Below are 22,142 nucleotides of genomic sequence, written 5' to 3' on the forward strand. Positions count from 1 at the left end.
CGTCAAAGAAGCACGAGCCCCCCTTGTCCTCCACTACGCGCGTGTAGCAGCAGCATTTCGACCCTACACTCGTGGCAGGAGCGACGTGTTTGATCGCAGACCGCGACTGAGGTGTGCTTACAGAGGCAGCCTGCCAAGGAGTGAAGCACGGCCGAAGTAAACCGGTCCCCTCGGATGGGTTGATTAAGAGAAGTTCGGGAGGCCGCATAACACACAAGCGAGAGCATTTGGCAACTTTGGTTTTCTCCCTGACACCTCCAGGAAGGCCGCTCGACACACATCCAAACCAAGCCTCCCCCAGCTCCCCCCCCCTCTCCGACATGTCAGCGCCTCCTCATGCTCGATGGCGTGTCGCTCCCACGCACCATCCGTTTTAGAGTGACCCCCCCCCCCCCCCTCTCTCGCCCCGCACATACATCTGTCGACAAAGTAGCAAGACAGGTAGCGTCGACAAGATCGATTTCGAAAGGGTTGAGCTTCTCGGAGATGTCTAAAACTCCCTATATATATATATATATATATATATATATATATATATATATATATATATATATATATATATATATATATATATATATATATATATATATACGCGCACGCATATATGCTTTAACAAACATTTTAATATTTGCCGCGCGAAGAGCAGGCAATAAAGAACGAGGTGGGTTGGCTGCATATAATTCGTTTTGTAAACGTATTCATGAAGCCGTTAAATGTAAAATGACATTTTGCCAACTAGTAGAAGCATTACTACAGTGCGACATGTCGACGGAGTGAGCAATGCTGTCTTCGCTTTCAGCGGCATTTCGTGCTTGAATTCTATAGCTTCGAAGATTAATGTTCAGAGCTTCATATTTTCCATACGAGAGCGGGCAATGCGCTGCGAGTTAGTTACAGTTAGTTACATGAGAAAATATGGCACAGTCGCCAAGGGCGGATAAGTCGACCACTACGCTCGTGCCTCAGTATATATAGCAACTCTAACATTATGAAGTGTTCTTCGAAGACTTTCTCACCGTTTGGCATGCGCCAATGAAATTGAAGTGACCTATCTCTTTCATTTCTTTTCCCCCCACAGGGTGGATTATTGGCACAGCCGCATACCACAGACGCGTAGCGAGTTCGGATGTGTATCCATTTGCCGTTCACCGTTGAAAATATGTAAATCGCCGCATATCATATCGAATATGTCTATTGCTAATGGTGTGAGAGCGCGCGTGATCGACACGGCGGCGAGGGAGCAACCTTGTTCGCCCGCGACCCTGACAGCGTGGAGGAAAGGTCACTGGACGCTGCACGCAACGCATCCTGCGGGCCGGCTGCCAAATGCCCCACGGGTGCCACGAAACTTCGCACCTCGACCCACGTCCTGGGTTACCTCCCGGCAACCAGCGCTGTTTCGTGCGACAGACCGCCTGGTGCCGTGACGGCGCTCGTGCCAACGCCGATCGAGCCTCCCAACTACGTCAGTGTGGTCGCGACAGGCAACAAAGAGGCCGCCGCCGATTTATTTACGATCTCGACCTCCGTTCCGAGGTTATTAAGAATGGCCGCACAAAGGGAGCGACCCGCTGATTGCCACACGGCGCGCCAAAACCGAAGTTCAGTCGGATGGCGAATCACAATGGGGAACTGCGGATCTTGACGTCATACTGCGCAAATCGGTTTGCATCGACGCTCTCCCCAGGGGACGCCCTCTCCGTCGCTGCACACTCGGCGCCAAACGGTGTGGATTTCACCTCTTTTGCTTTTGCCGCTTCGTCAGGGATCTCAATGGCGAGATTCACCGATATATTATCGCCAGAATCAGCAGGTGACGCAAAAGAACCAGAGCCGAACGAAACGAGGAGTTTGTTGCACGGCACCGTCCATTGGTGGCTTGACTAGCTTTATTTGTGCTACTATATACTACAGAAGTCTATATTCGACTAGCCAACGAGTACAGGTTGAGAGTAAGAACGTGATATAATGTACATTTGTCGGGCGGGAATGAGTCAGTACCGAAATATTTACTGAATGAGTACCGAATGAGTCAGTACCGAAAGCCCACATTCTACTTCGTATTTCGAAGAATCTCGTCGTTGTCATTGGATTATGTATCCAGGGCCACTGCCTACGGTCACTTGAACTTACATTTCGGGTTCACTCAATCTTATAACGCAGTGACGATACAACCATTCTTATCGTTATGGTGATATACTGCGCCACAGATTGTGAGTATAGACCACTAAAAAATTATAATTACTGGTGTTTTACGGGCCAACGCCAGGACATGATTATATGAGACACGCCTTAGTTGGGGACTCCGCATTAATTTCGATCTGGGGTGCTTTAGCGTGCTCCCAAATTTTAGCACGCCGGTGTTCTTTGGATTCCGCCCTCATCAAAATTCGGGCTTCGTGATGTGGAGTCGAACCCACGCGCTCACGCTTAACAGCGCAAGACCTTACGCGCTAACCTAGTGCACGGCGGGCCACAAAGAATAAAATGGAAATCTCGTTAGAGAAACGCCTCCTTGTACAGAAAACGAAATTCACGCGAGTGCTGCTCGCGCGTTTACGCGGAGATAACTAAAGAAAGGAGGACAACTGGGCAAGTAAGTGAGATGGTATAAGACTACGCCAAAAAACAAACAAACAAAAAGAAACACAGGGATGACGAAAAGCTTGCGCTTGTCTCGGCGTGTTCATTCGTCCGTTTCCTTCTGCGTTGTATGCCAAGAAAGAGGGCAGGCAAATTGACAACTCTGCCTGTAGCCCGTATGCGGCCGAAATGCAGGGGCTCTTTATTGTGCGAATCAATCTAAGACGAACAGTGCCTGTGATATACTTGCCGGGGTGCACACGTTCGCGAGAAAATCTTTTGAGTTGGCATGCGGAGCGAGAGTCGCTTATCTAGCATAAATACATGCGCAGTCCAATATGTGGACCAACGCTCGCCCGGCGGCAATTTGAGGTGGCTGCAAACGGGAGCCGACGCTGGCGATTATACTGCACGGAGTGGGGCATCTCTGTGCATGAGAAGCCCACCAGGGTACCACAAGAAAGGAGACGTACACGCGTTTGCTTTATTAAAGATTTTGTACTGATTATCAGGTATGTCCGTTACGATGAGCATGTTGAGGTATCGGCGGTCTGCGTCATTTTACTGCGCGGATACGCTCGCAGAGAAACGAGTGCGCAACCAGGAGTCCATTCGTGGAGCTAGTTCAAACGGGGCAACATATCCCCAAATTTCAGAAGTTCAGAACTGGAAGTAGCACCGTGTTGTTAGCAACAACCACTATAGTATGTGGTAGTGCGATGTGGTGCGTAAGGGTCAAATCAATGAGGGGAGCTACCAGATAGTCTCCATCAGGAACGGACGGGAAGGGCGACAGAGGAATGTGCATAGCAGCCTGGGGCGGTAGCCGTAGAGACTCCACGGATCGTAGCCGAGTGCGACTTGGCGGAGTGAAATCGGAGCACAAAGGCAATTTGAGCCGTAAGATACCGGTAGAACAATCGATGAGGGCGGAGTGGGCGGTTAAGAAGTCAATTCCAAGGATGACGTCGTGTGGGCATGCATCGAGGACTGCGAAGAGAACGGAAGTGTGGTGGCCAGCAACAGTAACGCGGGCAGTGCACATACCAAGCACCGATGTTCGACTTCCGTTGGCAACTCGAACAGTAGAGAACATAGCTGGTGTGAGAACTTTTTTCAGGTGAGATCGAAGTGTAGAACTCATAACAGATACTTGGGCACCAGTGTCAATTAGAGCAGTAACGGCGTGGCCATCAACGAACACCCGAAGTAAATTGCGTCTTGAATTTGTAGCCGGTTGAGGGTTTTCGTTCCGAGTCGTCAACGCAGCGCCACCTCCAGGAGCTGCACTCGTCAGTTTCCCGGGGAATGGGCAGAATAAGCCGGTGATGCTAAACTGATGCGAACATTACGCGTTATCTTTTATACGGTGTTTTCAGTACGGATCTCAAGCTGCACGTGCAGTTTCACCTGCCCGTATGAACAGGACACGACAAAACTTGCCGAACGCCATGCACGCGCAGCCATTAGTGCGCGTCAATCATTCGGGTTAAGACAGTAAAACAGAACGGACGCGACTTCCTTTGGCGCGAACAATAAGAGAATTCGGTGCGAAAACGTGAACATTTGCTTGTTCTCTTGATGATTCTCCATATCTGTAATCTTAGAGGAGCTCGTATAGTCTGGAAAAGTATGGCGACATCCGCGAAAGAAGTGATCCTGCGTGCTGTGGGTCACAGTGAACGAGTTTCCATCTTTTCGGATGACAGGACCGAAATTACCGTATACGCAGTCACAACGAAAGACGCTGGGAACGTCAGGATCGAATCGTGCCGCTGTCACGTTCGTATTCAACCCACCGCGGTTGGACCACCTCCAAAAAAGATGCGAAAAGAGTAGAACTAAAGGTAGGTATACATTGAATAGTTCCAAGCAAAATGTGCAATTTCTTACCGCTCAGATAGCAGCTTAGAGGCTCCGGTGCAATCATGACAACACACGACATTACACAGCGCGAGAAGAAAAATTTGCAGATGGGGCAAAGAAGAAGATGAAAAGACAGGACCTTTCGTGCGTTTTTTTTCTTTTCTTCTCTGCTCACTTTTTTTTCCTTCACGCTGGAAAATGTTTGTGAAGTTTCAACTTGCCATACTTTTCACATTTAATAACAAAATGTTTTTTTGTGAAAGAAAAAAAAAGAGAACTAATGCTTACGAAAAGGGGAAGAAAATTCGGCAAGTTGATACCATACTGAATGCTATCGATTGATTGATATTTGGGGTTTAACGTCCCAAAAGCCACCCTATGATTATGAGAGACGCCGTAGTGGAGGGCTCCGGAAATTTCGACCACCTGGGGTTCTTTATTGTTCACCCAAATCTGAGCACACGGGCCTTCAACATTTGCGCCTCCATCGGAAATGCAGTCGCCGCAGCCGGGATTTGATCCCGTGACCTGCGGCTCAGAAGCCGAGTACCTTAGCCACTAGACCACCGCGGCGGGGCGTGAATGCTATCTAGGCAAACTGTCCATATACATATTTCAAAGCCTACTACGTGCGATGACTGTTCACGGACAAAGTTGTTGCAGTATACTCGGATGGTGCCCCATTCCCTAGATTTTTTTTCTACTGTGACAAACTCTTCTTCTCTTTCACTGTTATGCACCCCATTTTCCCCTTCCAAGTACAGGGTAGCGAACCGGAGTTTTACTCTGGTTAACCTCCCCGTCTTTCTTTTATATATCTGTCTCTTTCTGACGTGCGTTTAACTCAACGTGCGCGATGCAGAATACTTAAATGAAGACAGGCAAGAACAACCGTCACATTTGCCAGAAAACAAAAAAGCGGGAATAAATAAAAACTAGGAAAATAAAACAACGCGCGAAGATGCTACGCTCATTTATTTTTCCCGAGCGGTGACAGAAACCAGCTTTCAGGGTTAGAAGTTGTGGAATTTCGCATATACAGAATGTTTTTTTTTAGTGAATGCAGAATTTTCATAAAACTGCTGGGACAGTCAGATGCGCAATGTTGTCTTCGCACACAAACTCTCCGTCATGACGAATATACCTTGTTGAACCTAGAACTGCGCTGAAGTGGTTAACTAACAAGCATTAGTTAATTGACATCTTAGTATTAACTAGGGAGGAAACCCCCCGAGTCTTAGCTGAAGAAGAGTTTCTACGTGTAAAATTTACAGGACGTGACAATTTATGGCACAGCCTTTTTTTTTTAGGTCACCAAAAACACACGTAGTTTGATATATCAATCATTGAAATTGAAGGTTCGATTGGCGTGCTATCGAAACAGAGCCCTCCGGGCACGCAGAAAATGCCGCTGCAGTATGACGTCAGACCAGAATTTCGCGTGACGAAGTTTAAAAAAAAAATTAGAGGCGCCCCGGTAAGGTTCTAGTCGGGAAAAAATGGCAAGCCACCAAAAATACCTAAGTAGACAGCTTATTAAGACGAAAACCTTAAATGGCTCACGTCCGTCTTGGTCGAGCATTGGTTACGGTGCTCGGCCACTGACCCAAAGGGTCGCGGGTTCGATTCCCGTGGTCGCATTTCGGCGAAACGGTAGAAGCCCTGTGCAATGCCAGCGCACGTTAAAGAACACCGGATGTTCGAAATCTGCGGAGCCCTCGACTATACGGTGTCTCTCATAGTCATATCTTGGTTTCGGGACGTACAACTCCAGATATCATCATACTGCCGTTCTTCATGAGCAGGTTATGCAGCTACGCGCCTTTTCTTAAAGTTCGTTACGTGAACTTAGAAGTGTGGCAGTTTGGGCTAGCTGGTATGGCATGACGATAGTTATAGCGCGAGAACAAAACGACGACACAGAGTTCGTGTCCTTCTTGTCTCTGTGTCGTCGTTTTGTTCTCGCGCTATAACTATCGTCGTTACGTGAAGTTACGATTTGACGCGACACATTGGTGGCATTTCCTCCGCGCCCGCAGCGCACAGCTTCGATATCGCCCCGATAGGAACCTTCAATTTTGATCGTTAGTGTCTTGAATAAAGCGTATTTTCTTAATAAAGTATCCGTGTGCCGCAAACTGTGACGTTCAACAACGTTTCCAATAAATAACTGCTTTAAAACATAATAACAATTAGCTAACTACTTTTTTGTTAATTGGTCAATTACCCATTAGGCGCGGCACCACGACCAGTGGCTGACTCTGATAGCCTCCCCGACAAGTGGCTGACCCTGATAGCATCTTAATAAGATATCTCTATTGTCATGAAAGAAGAGAAAGAAAGAAAATGTGTACGAATGCCGGCCTCTCGCTCACATTTCTCCGTCTTGCACTAGGAACATCGTTTGTCGCAGTAGCAGTACCTGAGCATATGCTTTTTCAGATACGCGCCGAAGCTCACCGATTATGCGCGTATTGCTTGAGACCGCGAAACTAACAAACGTATGAAAAGCGCAAGAACATTTAGTCATGCGTATGACGACGAGTGCCGTCGGGAGCCTGACGTGGTGGCTGCTCACCACGGTTGCGTTGGCCGATGGAAACGCGCCGGCAACCGAGCGAAGCTCCGAGATGAGGGAAGACAGCGTGTGGGAGTGATCGGGCCGGCGCTAAGGCGGCCGCGCGGAACGTTTGTTCGCCACGAGAGCCCGACTTGGCTCCTGGCAGGGCTCTAAATCACGGCCTCTCGGCTACGAGCACGTGCACCTTTACATACAGGCAACGGGCGAGTGAAACAATGCCCCTGCCGCAGCCAGCTTGCCGGTCAAAGTAGGCAAACATGCCCACGCCGCCGTCGTGCCCCCGAACGGAAATTGGAGCTCCCGGCCAGCGCGTCCAGTGACGCGCGCGCCGAGAGGCAAGTGACCTCCCCGCCGACTTGGTTTGGCGCCGACGACAGCCCTCGTCCGCTTCCATGCCCCTGCGCGACCCCTTGCTTTCTCCAAGAGAAGAAGAAAGCCTCTCCGATCGCGGCATATGCACACTAACCGCAGCGGTTAAGGCAGCGCTTAGTCAAACGCCGTCAGCGCCAGACTCGCATGCTCACGCTGCGGGGGGGGGGGGGGGGTGCAGCGTTATCTGCGAGCGTACAGTCGGCCAAAACTGCCCCTATTATACGCAGCGGCCACTCTTTTGTATGTCAGCGCCGTACGAAACAAAGTTACAAAAAATTGCTTCGAGGAGATGTGCTCTTTGGGCATACACCTCTCTTAACCTTCTTGAAACTTAATCCAGCAGCATGGCAAAGATTCACAAAGAAAAACTACCACTCATGCAGAATAGCTAAAGTTTTGGCCGAATGTACCTGAAAAAGAAAGAAAAGACGGAAAGCTGCTCGCATTATTTGAAAATGCTCTCCATCTCGCTGCCGAAGGTATTTCGTATTGCAACCCAGGTCTGAAACAGGAATCCCATCCTCTCCGGATCAGCTGGCAGGCCCTTATAACGTCTCCGCGCTTGAGCTGTTGCAAAACATCCTTGGCGTCCTGCACGTTATGTCGGACGTAAGAACTTGGGGAAAAATTTGACGGCCCGATAAGTTGTTCGCGTCTCGATGGCACTAAATTTGAACGCCTGCACCGCTCTGCACATTGTTTATTCTCAGCAACAGTAACAGAAAGTAGTAATCAACAACGTAACCCCGGAAAAATGACCAGGATGCATACCAAAATGTGACACAGCGCACCATTTTTTTGTGTCGCTATCTATCGAAGAGACGGTGATTGGTGTATGTCGATAGGTGGGGTTAGTGCGTACAATCCTTATATATATATATATATATATATATATATATATATATATATATATATATATATATATATATATATATATATATATATATATATATATATATATATATATATATTCTTCTTATTTACATTCCATTGGTTCTAATAACTTCCCCTGTACATTCCTTGGCATTACGGTCTGCTAGATCTCATTAGTATTGTGTTAAAACACGGAAAAAACGAGCCCTTAGGTATACACTTCTTTCCCTTATATTATATATATATATATATATATATATATATATATATATATATATATATATATATATATATATATATATAATATATATATATATATATTCGAACATCCACACACCAAGGAACTAATCCAAAGGAGCTCGGACCCCTCTTCCCGAAATTAATTCCTGTACAAATTCTCTTTGGAAGGACTTGCCGTAATCTACATCTTCACGAACTTATATTGACGACGGGTAAATTGGACCCGATGCATGCTGCAGTATGCAGTAGTTACTGACAGCATAGTCATGGCCGAGGAATACACCATCGTTAGAGGCAGTCAGCAAGAGATTTGCAATCAAGTCCTGGAACTCTTTTGGAAGGTTTAGTGCATGTCGATGAATGGCTTCCATCGACGGAGGTGTTGGCTTGACCCCCAGCCACCGCCCGCGTTCCCCCCACCTTTGTAGCTCGGGAACCATGCACGTCCATTTCCTCCGAGCGCTGCGCTGTTTATAGATTATACGAGTCACTGGGGTTTAACGATACACACTGCAGCAACTGCCGGACAGACATCCTCCATTTGCGGGGACGCAACTTTCACGCGGCTTCTTAAACGTTTGCCCCCCGATCACTCGTAAATCTCGCGTTTACTGTAGCCATAAACTCTGAAGCCCCCCGTGTACGTGCTTGTTTACATACGCGCCATTACTGCGCGCGCACCAAACACTGAGATGTTTCGGCAGCCGCACTACACTGGCGTGTGACTTACAACAACATACACAAACAGGCCGCGCAAAGTGAACCAATTCTTCAAGGGCCGCCACAGACAGCTCCTGCAGCGATGGCAACGACCTGCTCCTTTTCCACAAACCGTGTTCCCCGCACGCGCGGACGTCGGCGGCGGCCGCTCGGGCGAATGACCGAGTTCCTCCTTTGTATATACGATCTAGTCACCATGAATACGGACAATTAAAAACGTACGTAAACAAACACGGAAAACGCACCCACCGTCAGGAGGAACGCCGGTGGAGGCCGAAGCGTGGAGTGAGTGACCTGATACCCTCTGCGCCCTTGTGCGTCATGATAATCGATTTCAGTTAGTGATGCTGCCGCTCCAGCACCTCAACGTAAAATGAGCGAATAATATTACCCATCACCTTCAAGTTCTTTTGCCAATTTATTTCTGGCAAAAGGCCAGAGCAGCCGGTCGGTTGGGTAGCCTCCCCTTTCTCTGCGTATAAGGTGGTCACGCGTTGTACGCTATGCACATTGCAGAAGCGATACTTCGGGAGCTGCCGCCAACACACGTTAAGGCTCGTGTGCGATGGCACTCTTGTCGTTTCATTTCGCGTACCGGAACAGTATCAGCGTTGTATTTGACCTAAAATGCGGCTTAGATCATGCCGGTCATTGTACGAACTAGATAGAATAGGGGCTGGTACCGAGGCGATAGTTCTACGACAAGATATTTCGTCTGAATAGAGTAAGGACTCACTGTCATCCACTGTGCCAAGGTTACAATGATTACGTAGCACACATTCATTACATATAGGGCCACCCTGCGCTCAGCATTTCTGCCCCGCCGCGGTGGTCTAGTGGCTAGGGTACTCGGTTGCTAACCCGCAGGTCGAGGGATCAAATACTGGCTGCGGAGGCTGCCTTTTCGACGGAGGCGAAAATGCCGTAGGGCCGTGTGCTCAAACTTGGGTATACGGTAAAAAACCCCAGGTGGTGAAAATTTCCGGAGCCCTCCACTACGGCGTCTCTCATAATCATATGGTGGTTTTGGGACGTTAAAGCCCATATATCAATCAATCGCTAAGCATTCGTACCATCTACGACAAAAAAAAAAGGGGGGGGGGATTATGAAGTGCGTCCACAGAAATAGTGATATCACTCCTACACAATCTCAACAGCCGCACTGCACACTGTATTGTTCTAAGGTTTCGCAACTACTCCTTTTGGACTGACTGAGGCAACCGGATGCCCGATCTTGGTCATTGGAGGCTACCCCATTTGTACACTCGTAAATATATCATAATGTAGTGCAGCGCGAAAAGCAGACAGCAAACGAGCGAGGGCACGAGGACAAGCGCAATCTTCCCACTAAAGTTGATTAGATTTGGACGCACGTATATGGTGCTCGCGGAGTGTGTCATTCAGACAGCGTCCCGTCTGACGTCAGAGGGATGCCGTACACGACGCCTTCAAAGCATCGTACGGGCTTACGCTTGCGGTCTGTGGTGCAGCCTCTTTTCTCTCTCATCCGAGAGGTTGAGAAAGTTCGTACGTTGCATTGAACGCGTCGTGTACGTCATCCCTCTGACACCAGACGGGACGCTGTCTGAAGGACTTACTCCGCGAGCACCATCACAGCGTTTACACTACAGTATCGGAGAACCTCGGCATCCATGTGCGGGACTGCAAGTGTAGCCCTATCTTTGAAAACATCGCGGCCCTTGTACGTAATCGAGACCAAACGGTGAGGGAAATCATCGAGGCTGAGGAAATCAAACGGTCTGGAGACGCATGGGTAAGCATGTCTTCCTTGCACCTTTCTGATAAAGAGCGTTTGTTTTTGGCGACTCATGGAAAGGGGGCGGTGTTAGCGCATGCGTGTGACTTATCAGCACTTCTCTAAATTTTACTTTTTGATTTTTACTTGGTTTTTATCTTTTCTTGATTTGCTTGTGTATATATGTACGTGCGTCCCAACCTAATACATTTTTGTTGGAAGATTGCACTGTGTCCCTATCATTGCTATAGCAGAAGTGATTTTCGTCAGCGAGACATCTGTAAAGATAATGAAACCGTCCTCTCGAGTAACACGTTCAGCCTCAGGGCCTGTTCACATTTACTCTCGCACACAAGTCTGGCGCAAAGCCTCTTACAAATGACAGTGCTGTTCAAGAAATAAATACGTGTCTTCTTCATTAACTACAGTACGACGGACCGACCCCCCACGAGTGGGCGAGCTCATATCCTGAGCCGGCGAAAAGCGCTGTCAAAGCTAGCTTCCCCATCATAAGAGACTTCTTGGGGTGAAGCCCACTTTAGAGTTGTTGTTTTTGTTTTTTTGCGTCACATCGTATGCAGGAATCTCCCAGGCGCGGCTATAACCAACAACGCTACTGTGTCAGCGATATGCCCTGCCTATGGTACGCATTGGTTCTGGATGGTCAATGCCGATGTCATTTTTAGCGATCGATAGCTATGACCGATAAGGCGTGCGCATATGACGTATGTAGTAAGGTTCTCAGATGTGTCAAGAATTAAGTGTGTGAGAACGCAAATTCCACACAACTCGGAACTGTTTCAAGTGTTTTCAAAGAGGCTTCATAGGTTATAGTCACAGGGGAGAGGAATGCTATCGGCAGGAAGTACCGCTCTAGATTGCACGAACTTTCGAAAAGCTGTCGTCGAACCATTCGCGTCGTATCACACAAGCGGAAGATAACCTTATGGTTTATAAAAACGGCGAGAGTGAATGCAATATTTTTTGGCAATAGAAAATTTAGGCGACGAATTCACGTGAAATTTGAAGGTTGGTCTGTCAAATTTGGCAGAAGGATTACGTTCTTTAGATGGAGCTTGATATAAAAAATATCGCAATATGAAGCTCGAAATTGAAGCTGCTATCGCAATTTCAGCACTGCTCCCCTATCATATACAGCGTCGAACCGAAGCATGATACCGGGTGATGCCGTGAAATTGTCTTGCAAATATTAACTCCCGTATGGCAGAGTGCTTTAAGGGTTAATATTGCGGAACCTCCTCACTGCTTCCCTATAGAGAAGGGGCAGCCGTGTAAACAGGTATGCACTCGCCGTGGCATCCCCGTTTTTATCTCTAATCCGCGTCACGACTTAGAAGAAAGTCCCTTATGCCACACGTACCAGCGCTCCGAGATTGGCCGACACGTGCCGTACGACCTTTGAGAGGAGGCTCTGATGGAAGCGGCGGCTTCGCCCAATAAATTCAGCCCGATAACCCCGACGCCGGTCGCCCGGTATCCAGCCGCGTGCGCAACTTGGTCGTGATGTATACTAAAGTGCCTGCGAGGCGGCGTCGGACGGCGTGCCATCGCCACGACCACAGCGCCGCGGGCGTCCGTCAGCTCTGGTATCGCGGCGGCAGTCAGCTCGAGGCTTAGAAGCGGCGTGTCCAAGTCTAAATACCTCGGTTGTTGACTGCTTCTCGGGGAGACCGCGGGCCCTGGAGTCACTTCGGCGCGTTGTGGATATCTGGAGGAGAAACACGATCATCGCGGTGGACAGCGGTGACGCCGCTAGGGGTTCGCTCTGCTCGCAGGTCACGTAGTATTGGTCACATGGCCTCGGTGCTCGGTAGAAGGGCGCCGGCCTTTAAACGCTCCGGCATTTCTGCGCGTCGTTGGAAGACTAGGCGAACCTCAAGTGCTGTGCGAATTCTACAGACTTTTGCGGGAAGGTGAGTCTGCCCAAGAATCGGGCTCGAACCAGTGATAGCGAAGAAAACTTTCGTGTTCACGTTCCGGAACGTCAAAGCACCGGGAAGCTTTAAAGAACTCGCACAGACTCACCTTAGGCCAGGAACGTCATCCAGTAGCCTCGAAGCTTTCGAAACGCCGTAAATTTAGGGGTGATGCTGAATCCCGTCAATCGAGATAAGAAATAATGCGAGCCAAACGATGCTAGTAGGACGGGAAGACACGGCGGTGGTCTGTCCTCGAGTTTTTGTTAGAAAGCTTTAGCGAATGTGATCTTGTACGCAAATTACTACACACTCTATCATTCGCTTACGTCAGCAAGCGACGCGAGTTGCAGGTGCTGCTAGTTAGCACTGAAGCGGCCTGAATGGTGGTGCACAAATGTGGTTGGAGAGCAGCAGCGTATGCTGTCAAAAGACCTACTTTTCTTGTGTTGCTTGTCACACATGCTAGCATTTGAATCATAGGAGCTGTAAATAACCAGACACCAAATAGTCTTCAGTGTAGCCACAGAAACTCAGCAAAACGCGTGGGCCACGTGGTGCGCAACAGTGCTTGATGAATCACCGAAAAGCAAAAGCGCGGGCTGCGCTGAACGTTACTTCACTTCGCCCGTCGTAAACAGTGTCTTCGGTTACTCTCTAATCTCCCCTCGTGTCTCGACGTCATGGCGTTGCAAGTTTGAAGTGTCCTATATACCAACAGCTGCTTGCCTTATCCCGCGTCAAAAATAATCGCTTGTGTATGAATACGGTCGGGCGTGCGTCACTTTATGGCTGCACTGATAATTGCGCGCGTGGATTTGATAAATACGATGGTATTTCTACACATCGCAGGACGACGCTGAGGAACCGAGCTTCAGCGCAGTCATTGCGCGGTGACGCTTCGAAGGAAGCATGCCGGCCAGCTGCGCACAACGGTCTGGCAGTCGCTGTACATTATCGGTATATCGACATCATTTATCGCAGGGATAATACTACCAGAAACCCGTGGATACACTTTGAGAGAAACATGCTCACTCACATGAGCGTGAGCAAAACTTACGGTACAAACAGAGAATATGCTATGAAACTAATAGCTTGAATACTAAATGTAGAGTGTATACGATAATAATAATATCTAGGTTTTTGCTTGCCAGAACCACGTTACGATTACGAGGTATGCCCGATAGTGGAAGGCTCCGGAAATTTTGACCGTCTGGTTTTCCTTAACGTGCAGCATACGGGCTCCTACTATTTGGCCTCCATCGAAAAGCGACCGCCGCGGCTGGAATCGAACACGCGACATTCGGGCCTCTATGCTACATACGATAAGCTGCAAATGTGCTGGTAGCTCAGAAATAGCCTCTTAATTGGCTCATTAACTGAGTAAAATGTTTGGAGTCTCTCGAACACGCACTGTGGAGATCGTTACCACGCCTGTAGCACGGTTACGATCCTTATTTATGTATATTTGGCAAAACATGGATAGGTAGGCTACGTTAGAGCCGGCTATACCAACATCATGACAGTGATGTACAAGATGAACACAAAATACAAAAAATTAAGAATAAAAGAAGACGAATATAATCAGAGACACTATATACATATGTACACTATATAGAGCTCATAACGCTTGAATGAGCACAGTATGTATGCATGGTCATAGTCCAGTTTATATATCGGAATCACATTGCGGATACAGTCCGTATTAATAATGGCAAGGTATATTATGAACTAAATATAGTTAATTAAATTTGTGTCCATTAAAACATTACGGAAGGCGCTTACTGCGCGCTTTCGATTATCGGGATTTGGCCACGGTCCAAGTACTTTTCCAATCGTAAATAGTTGTCTGTTGAGTCGATTCAAGGGATCACTTAGTTCAGCTATCCTAATCCTGATCTGTCACACATTTCGAGCGCTTTTGTTCGGTGCAGTATTTTTGGTTATACACGTATACTTCTCGACTATAAATGTAGCATACTAATTACAGAAATGACCTCCAACTACGCAGAAGTCTATCAAAGTGGTGAACGATGTTATGCCACAATGAGACCCTTTATGCAAAAAAAAAAGAACAACGACGATGACAACAACAACAACATACCTTCGCAGTAAGGGCAGCAGTGTCCTTCTGGCGGATTCCGAGGATTCTTGCAATTCACATGGCAGTAGATTCTTGACTCAGTTATGACACCGGACTGCAAAAAGAGCATATAAAACGCATATAGAAAGCATATAGAACGACAAGCACTTCAAATAAGGGTTATGGTGATCTGCGGTAGTGCTTGTGCCCTTCTATACTCTACGCACTATGAGCATCAGCGCCCCGCTCCCTTTTCTGTGCGCCATCGAAAGTCGAAAGTGTGGCTTTGTGTGGTCCGCGCGTCTGACACACAACGCAACATTAGTGTGGATGACGAAATAATTTTGAAAGACCAGAGTCTGCCCCAGCGAGCCCGGATCGAATTAGTTGAAATGTTTTATGGTAATAAAACAGCGCTTTTGCGGATGGGTATGGCACGCCACTGCGCACATCTTTGCGCGATGACTCAGCGTACAAACATCGGGGTTGATTGATATGTGAGGTTTAACGTCCCAAAACCACCATATGATTATGAGAGACGCCGTAGTGGAGGGCTCCGGAAATTTCGACCACCTGGTGTTCTTTAACGTGCACCCAAATCTGAGCACACGGGCCTACAACATTTCCGCCTCCATCGGAAATGCAGCCGCCAAGCCGGGATTCGAACCCGCGACCTGCGGGTCAGCAGCCGAGTACTTTAGCCACTAGACCTCCGCGGCGGTGCAGGAATGGGAGCCGTGAGCAGGAATCGAACCTACGACCTTCGAATAACACGTTCGATGCTCTAACCACTGAGCTACCACAGCGGCCAAACATCGGGGTATGACCAGGTTCAAGGTTTCTATGAAATTTACCTTTTACCTCCCTCTTTGAACACAGTGCAAAGAATGGAAAACCGTGGGCTAAGCTTTGTCACATTGACAATAAGGAATGAAACCAGTGATTCCAAGATGTCAGTGAAGCGTCGCAGATCCCATGACCGCAGATTATCGCTAAAAAGGCGGGAAGCTCTCGAGGTGGAATGACCGTTGCATGCTAGTGAAGTAACCGAACTGTAAGACAAAAGCTACATCAAGAGGCAGCGTGTTTGCTGGGGACTCGCTCGCTGGATACCGTGCCGACCGGTTATGCCCTCGCGATTTCCGACGTCAGCATAGCTCTGGCCGACTGGGCTCACCCTACGTCTTCTCCTGACGCCGACCTCCGACGACAGTCTATGACCGACTGGACTTGCTCTACGCCACCTCCTGACGCCGACAAGAGCTCTCGCAAGAGGTGCCCCGTCCTAGGACTCCTGTGACCGTGTTTTCATCTTTCCTATCTCTCCTATCCCCTCGATATATGTCGTCGCTCTCTGACTTACCACCTCATGCTTCTTTCTCTCTCTCTACACCTTCATTCCTATCCTTTTAATTCCTCCTCACCCCCATCCCATGTGAGCTACTGTTGAGGTGTCGCTCGCTGAAGCAGACAGTTACGGGGCTCACTTTTGTCTTCCTTTCTCTCTTAGAACCACTTAGTTGTAGGGACTTGGAACCACGTCGGGCGCTCTTGCGCATGCCAACGTGGAGAGGTAACATGAACGGACCAAGAGTTCTTGTACATGAGATGGCTGACGACCGGTCATTTGTGGGTGGCCCATCTTAATGGCTCCTCTAATGGTATAACTCCAATTACGCTTTATGTCGATTTGCATCCCCAAGCAGAGTCATTGGAAGCGGGGAAGGTAGGACCCTTATCTGATCGGGGAAGTGCTCGTACCGGGCCGCTCCCGCTGGGCCAGCACCGGGACACGTGGGGACTCGGAACACAACAGCTTTAGGGCTCTCAGGCAACAATCTGGAGGCAGATACGTCGCACCATTTGTCACGGTCCGCACAGCGAACACAGAGACCGACGCGAAGCCCCCTATTCAAAGGAATCACCACCAACGCACAGCAGCTCTTTTTTTTTCCTCCCTCAAGCTCAACGACGACGTCCGAATGTTTATTTTTCAAAGATAGGCGAAGCCCCTGGGTGTCTCTCAGCCGCATTCCTAGGCTACGGCTCATCACGTCTGGAAACTTGTTTTAAAGAAACTCGACCCTCAAACCAAACAAAGAGTCAGCCGGAACAGATGGACAAGGCAAGAGCAAGGCAGCACGACAGAAGTGACTCCAGTGGCACTCTCGGGCTGCAGACAGTCTCGCGCAAAGTCAAGGCTGAAACTCTCGTAGTCTGGCGTATACTGACTCATGGCCAGTCTGCCGTACGACAAGGCAGCCACAGTCTCTGCGTACGCTAATGGACAAGTGCCTGCCTAACAGGGCTCTGGATGCCAAGTTTACTAGTGGAATAAGCGGCTAATTCAAAGTAGGCTACGATTTGAGATCGCATCGAAACGATACAACCCGATTCGAGAAGGTCTAAATTTTATACATATCGCTTGGCTCGTCAACGGGTGTATAGTGAATGAAAAGGCAACGGGAGTTTAGCTTGCTTGTACCTGGCTGCTATTCACCGATGGCGGAGGCGAAAGAGTGCATCAAGAGGAAAAAGGAGAACAGGAGAAAAAAATATTGTGTGTGTGTGTGTGTGTGTGTGTGTGTGTGTGTGTGTGTGTGGGTGTGTGTGTGTGTGTGTGCGTGCGTGTGTGCGCACACACACACACACACACACACACACACACACACACACACACACACACACACACAACCACGTTCCCCACGCAATACGCAATATCGCAGAGCTTAGTCGTCTTCAAATAGTGGTGCAGTGCTCTTGTGACCCAGAGCTCCGGTCTTGCAGAGCCTACGTTGCAGGCATTTGTTTTTCTTCATCAAACGCCCTCCCATACATCATTCTTAGTGCCACGCGATTTTTGTCGTTTATTGCCAAAATAAGGGCGGACGATGGCAGATGATGATCTGTTATAGTATGTCCTCGTGACAACCAAGGTTCCCTTCGTAGAACACTGCCCACCCAGCCGAACCTAAGTGCGCGACTCGCTGAAGTTACTTCACACTCAGAACAATTATATGGCCGAAAGCTCAATGGAGCGTCAAAGAGCAGCCACGAGGTTGTAGATTCTGGCGAATTTCAGTTATCCAAAGCATAGCACGGAGCTAGTGAGCTGTAGCAAGGCACTCTTTCTTCAAGATCCAACTTACTTCCCCTGAACATTCCGCAAAAGACAATGTTGCTATGAAGCAAATCGGGCCTGAAGACCAAGAACACTACAGATGTGAAAGCTGCAGTGTCTAGTGAAAGCAAAGGCTGCCCCCAAGGCTCACTGCATCCCCGATGCCCCCTTAGCACTATACCAACAATCATTTGCACGACTTCTGCTCAGCCTTTGAGCGGATTCGCTTCATATATTTGAAACACACTCCAACACTAGCCTCGCAACTTGTCAGATGTCAAGCGTACAGCCAGTATACATTGTGGTCTGTTACAATGAGATAAAGCGCTTAAGCTACAGCGCTAATTTAATCGCATCAGTTGTGAACAGCACGACCGTCTTGCACACCGCTCAGCGAGTGAAATCGGCATGTGTGCCTTTCCGCACGCCTACTCTGCGTTGATGGGCGGCCGGCAGCAGTGTTTATAATCAAAGGACCTCCATGGCTTAGCGCTGAGCAAACAGGAAAGCCTCCGTCAACGTCACGATCATCTTGACACGGACAACCGGAATTGGACGTGTGGACCGGCGGTAATAAAAACCAGTTTGGAGCTCTCAAGGCGATAGAATCTCGCTTGGGCGGCCGCTTGGGGTTGCTCGGCAGCTGCCGATCCGTGTAGTGTGCGAAACCGCTCATGCCGCGCGAGACCTGCGACTTCTTGGGAGCTGCCTTAATGCAACAAGTGGTCAGTTCGCCTTCGGGTGGCACGGGTACCTATCCTCTGTGTGTGCGGCACCATGTCGCTTACAAAGTAAACGTCCACGCACACTCGTGCACATCCGGGTGCCTCATGTTGCTCTCTTCGCTCATTACTACAGAGAGAGAGAGAGGCCTCACTTGAAATATTCAGCAAGATTCGCAAGCTCCGGTAAATCTCAATTCAACTCTTGCGGACGATAACTTCAGCGACGCATGAATTCGGTCGCGTTGCCAGCATTCTGAAGTTTTTTGAGTTCAAGATGTGCGTTTGCTTGGGAGCTTTGGGAACAACAACAAAAAAGAAGCATCTCTGAGGAAATGCGTCTAGCATACATGACGTCCAATACTTCGCTTCTCATTACCTCCAAACTAGCGCGAACACGCCCTTCTCTTACATTACCGAGTTGATGTCTTGCAGCTTATAAGGAATCGGTCACAAGAATTCAACGGTAATACGAAGTGATCGCAAGCCCTCGAACTCAGTTTCGCACCACCCTGGAGAACCCCGCGCCGTGTTAGCGGAGGTGGGGAGATGCCCTCAAAAGAGCGGAGAATGTCTCTCGGACGACGAGTGCTTTACCCTCCACCGCTTCTTTCGCTGCCGCCGTGTGCGCTGTATCCGAAACACGCGAGGGCATTCCGTGCCTCCCTTCTTTCGCCGCACAGCGATAGCAATCTCGCGCGGTTCTCGCACACGCTCCGAAAAACACCTCTTGTACGTGTATATAAATATATATTTTCGTTCGAGATCACCGGCTTAAAAAGCCCATATAATGCGGCAATTAGGGCAATGAAACTGCGATACGACGCGATATCGGTCGCAAGCGCGCGCCACGCTCGCCCCCCTTCCCTTCATCGTCTTGCGGCGACCTTGCGGAGCGTGGTTTCCCCGCCAAGTGGACCATCGCCGCCGCCACGCGGCTTCGTCCAGTTTGGCCGACACGGCACGCATGCTAACGAGACACTCCATACGATACTGTCTCTTCCTTTAAGCATTCCGTGAGTGCGGGGAATGTTTTCGACACACCCGTCTGGGGTCCCGGCCGGGCCGGGCGGGCTTTTTGTAGTGGCCGCTACACATCGGCAGCAGGGGAGATGGACTTTCTCGTCTTCGCGGTGGCCGACGGAAAGGTGGCCTCCTCCTCGCCCGAAATCCGCGCTTCTCGTTTCGCCGGCCCGGCACTTTGCCTCTCCGAAAAGAGAAAGTCGACGGACGACTGTTGTCGCTGCTTGTACCTTTTTTTCGCCGGCCGTCATTCCTCGTCCGCTTATCGCGGTAGCGCGATTTTCTTTTTTCTTTACAGGTACGGCACTTTCCATGACGCAGCACTTTGAAGGACCCTACAATCTCGACGCGCAGGGCAGGGAATCCCGTGACAGGTGCGGTATACAAGCAGTGTCGGCGTTGTCATTGAAGTGTTAGCTTGCATTCTTTATCTCTCTCAATTGTGCCTGTAGCGCTGCTTCAAGCACCCCGAGATGGTCACAGTTTGTACGATGTCGGTACTCCTCACCAAAGAAAAGCTGTTAAAATACTGGGGACAGTAAAGGGTTTCATGTTGCGCGTCCTGTCAAACTACCTGCAACGTGACCTAAAGAAAACGCTGAAGAAGATGAGAAAAAAGAGAGGGGGGGGGGGAGGATGTGTTGAATTCACGAAGGCCTTGTTCCTTAAGGACTTCTTAATTACTGGTTGACCATTTTCGTAAATATGGTAACCTGCACAACGTATGTGCACTGTGGCGCTAGGAACATCAGTGAAAGCCGCCGACAGTGCAGCAGTCGAACGAAGACCTTGGTGCTATCGCCCACTGTATTTGAACAGTGTCATCATACGCGTCCATGGAATTTCATGTGCAGACGCTATTGCGGAAATATTGAAGTGGTGTTGTGGTATATGGTGGATTTTTTTTTATGTCACCAAAAATTGTGCCTTAATGAAATCATATACTTTCTATTACGATTTGTGATATAATCTGTTCGCTACCCATCACTGCTGTGCTTTGCAAGTAGGCTCGTTTTGAACTTTGTACATATCATTAGCCTTCCAGAAAATTACTAACCTGTTTTCGCTGATATGCGTCATTATTTTTATTTCACAGTCGTTTACTTAATCAGAAAGATGCTATAGAGGATCTAACGGTGTGCAAAGCACACCATTTTCGTTTTTATGCATGTGGACCAGCTGGAAAAGATAGCAGTACGAACCTCAGTCATGCGGTTTACATTCGAACTAATGGCCAAGTAATCCGCCATTACAAACGACAAATCAGAACACGACATTTGAAACTTAATTCCTCTTGGGCAGCTGCAAGTAATGCTTTTCGGAGGCGATGGGTCCTATGTCCAGAGAAAAAGCTCTTTGAGGCTTAACGAAGAGTCACTTTATATACCATGTCGATGTACTGTCCATCCTTTCACCAACCTCGCGTGCAAAGAGTAGCCTAATGTAATAATGTAAATGATCTCCCATCCTTCATTTATTCTCCATGTGCGCGGGCACAAAATAAAAATAAAAGATCAATCTCGTATTGCTGTGCATTCTTATTGTTGCATATATACGGACGGTTTTGTTCTGTTGAAAGTGCTTAACATTCGCATTACTCTTTTCTCTTAACGGCTAAGACTTCAGGATGCTGAAATGTACCATATAGTTTTTTTTGTTTCTTTTACACCAGCGAAACATGACACGAGGGAAGATATATGAATAACACGCCACTATTTAATACTGCAATGCACATACCTTGCGGTAGTTATACTGAATGACGACAGACATGTTTTTTTTCGCATATTAATATAGCGATCATGAGCTGCCTTTAGTTAGCTCTCACCTCCCTCCTACTAAGCGTTCGGATGTGGTTGGTGTGCGAGGATGGAGCCTCACCTGACAGAAGAATCGACGGCACGGATCGTGGGGATCAGTCCATTCCTCCGAGCTGGCGTAGAGGCGACCCTTGTAGAAGCAGCCTGTAAACGAAGTCGAGCGGACAGATCACTGTAAGGTCCAATAGTCATATTTTTCAGGTCACTGACAACACGCGTACGCTATACAAAAATACCAATAACTGTTGTGTATGCATTTATATAAACTGCGCTGCGCAGAACGTATAACTGCCACCTCGAAGGGGCTGTCGTCATAGCATTGTCTCAGTACTGCAGTGCAGAATTGCTTTTCATCGGGCCGAAGTTCTTTGTAACCACTTATTATGTGCAAATGGCGTGGCACTGCACGCAATTTTATGTAATGAGTGCACCCGCAATGGAGATGATT

General features: G+C 48.5%; 2 protein-coding genes and 1 non-coding gene across 3 annotated transcripts in view; 1 reads left to right on the forward strand and 2 right to left on the reverse strand.

Annotated features, from left to right (window-relative positions):
* The window catches only part of cv-2 (crosveinless 2-secreting protein), a 274,346-nt gene that overhangs the window by 89,184 nt on the left and 163,020 nt on the right, over positions 1-22,142 (reverse strand). The window contains exons 5-6 of the mRNA XM_037427162.2: positions 21,756-21,838; positions 15,033-15,126 (exon numbers count right to left, since the gene is read on the reverse strand). Of these exons, the coding sequence (XP_037283059.1) occupies positions 15,033-15,126; positions 21,756-21,838 (177 nt within the window). The remainder of the gene's footprint in view (positions 1-15,032; positions 15,127-21,755; positions 21,839-22,142) is intronic.
* LOC142775282 (uncharacterized) overlaps positions 10,726-22,142 on the forward strand; it is a 79,944-nt gene continuing 68,527 nt past the window's right edge. The window contains exons 1-2 of the mRNA XM_075876617.1: positions 10,726-11,009; positions 20,176-20,251. Coding sequence (XP_075732732.1) covers positions 11,006-11,009; positions 20,176-20,251 — 80 coding nt within the window. The 5' untranslated portion in view covers positions 10,726-11,005. The remainder of the gene's footprint in view (positions 11,010-20,175; positions 20,252-22,142) is intronic.
* TRNAT-UGU (transfer RNA threonine (anticodon UGU)) lies at positions 15,745-15,817 on the reverse strand. The gene has a single exon. It is a non-coding gene; the product is annotated as a tRNA-Thr (tRNA).

The sequence above is a fragment of the Rhipicephalus microplus genome, chromosome X, assembly GCF_043290135.1.
Source record: "Rhipicephalus microplus isolate Deutch F79 chromosome X, USDA_Rmic, whole genome shotgun sequence".
Taxonomy (NCBI): domain Eukaryota; kingdom Metazoa; phylum Arthropoda; class Arachnida; order Ixodida; family Ixodidae; genus Rhipicephalus; species Rhipicephalus microplus.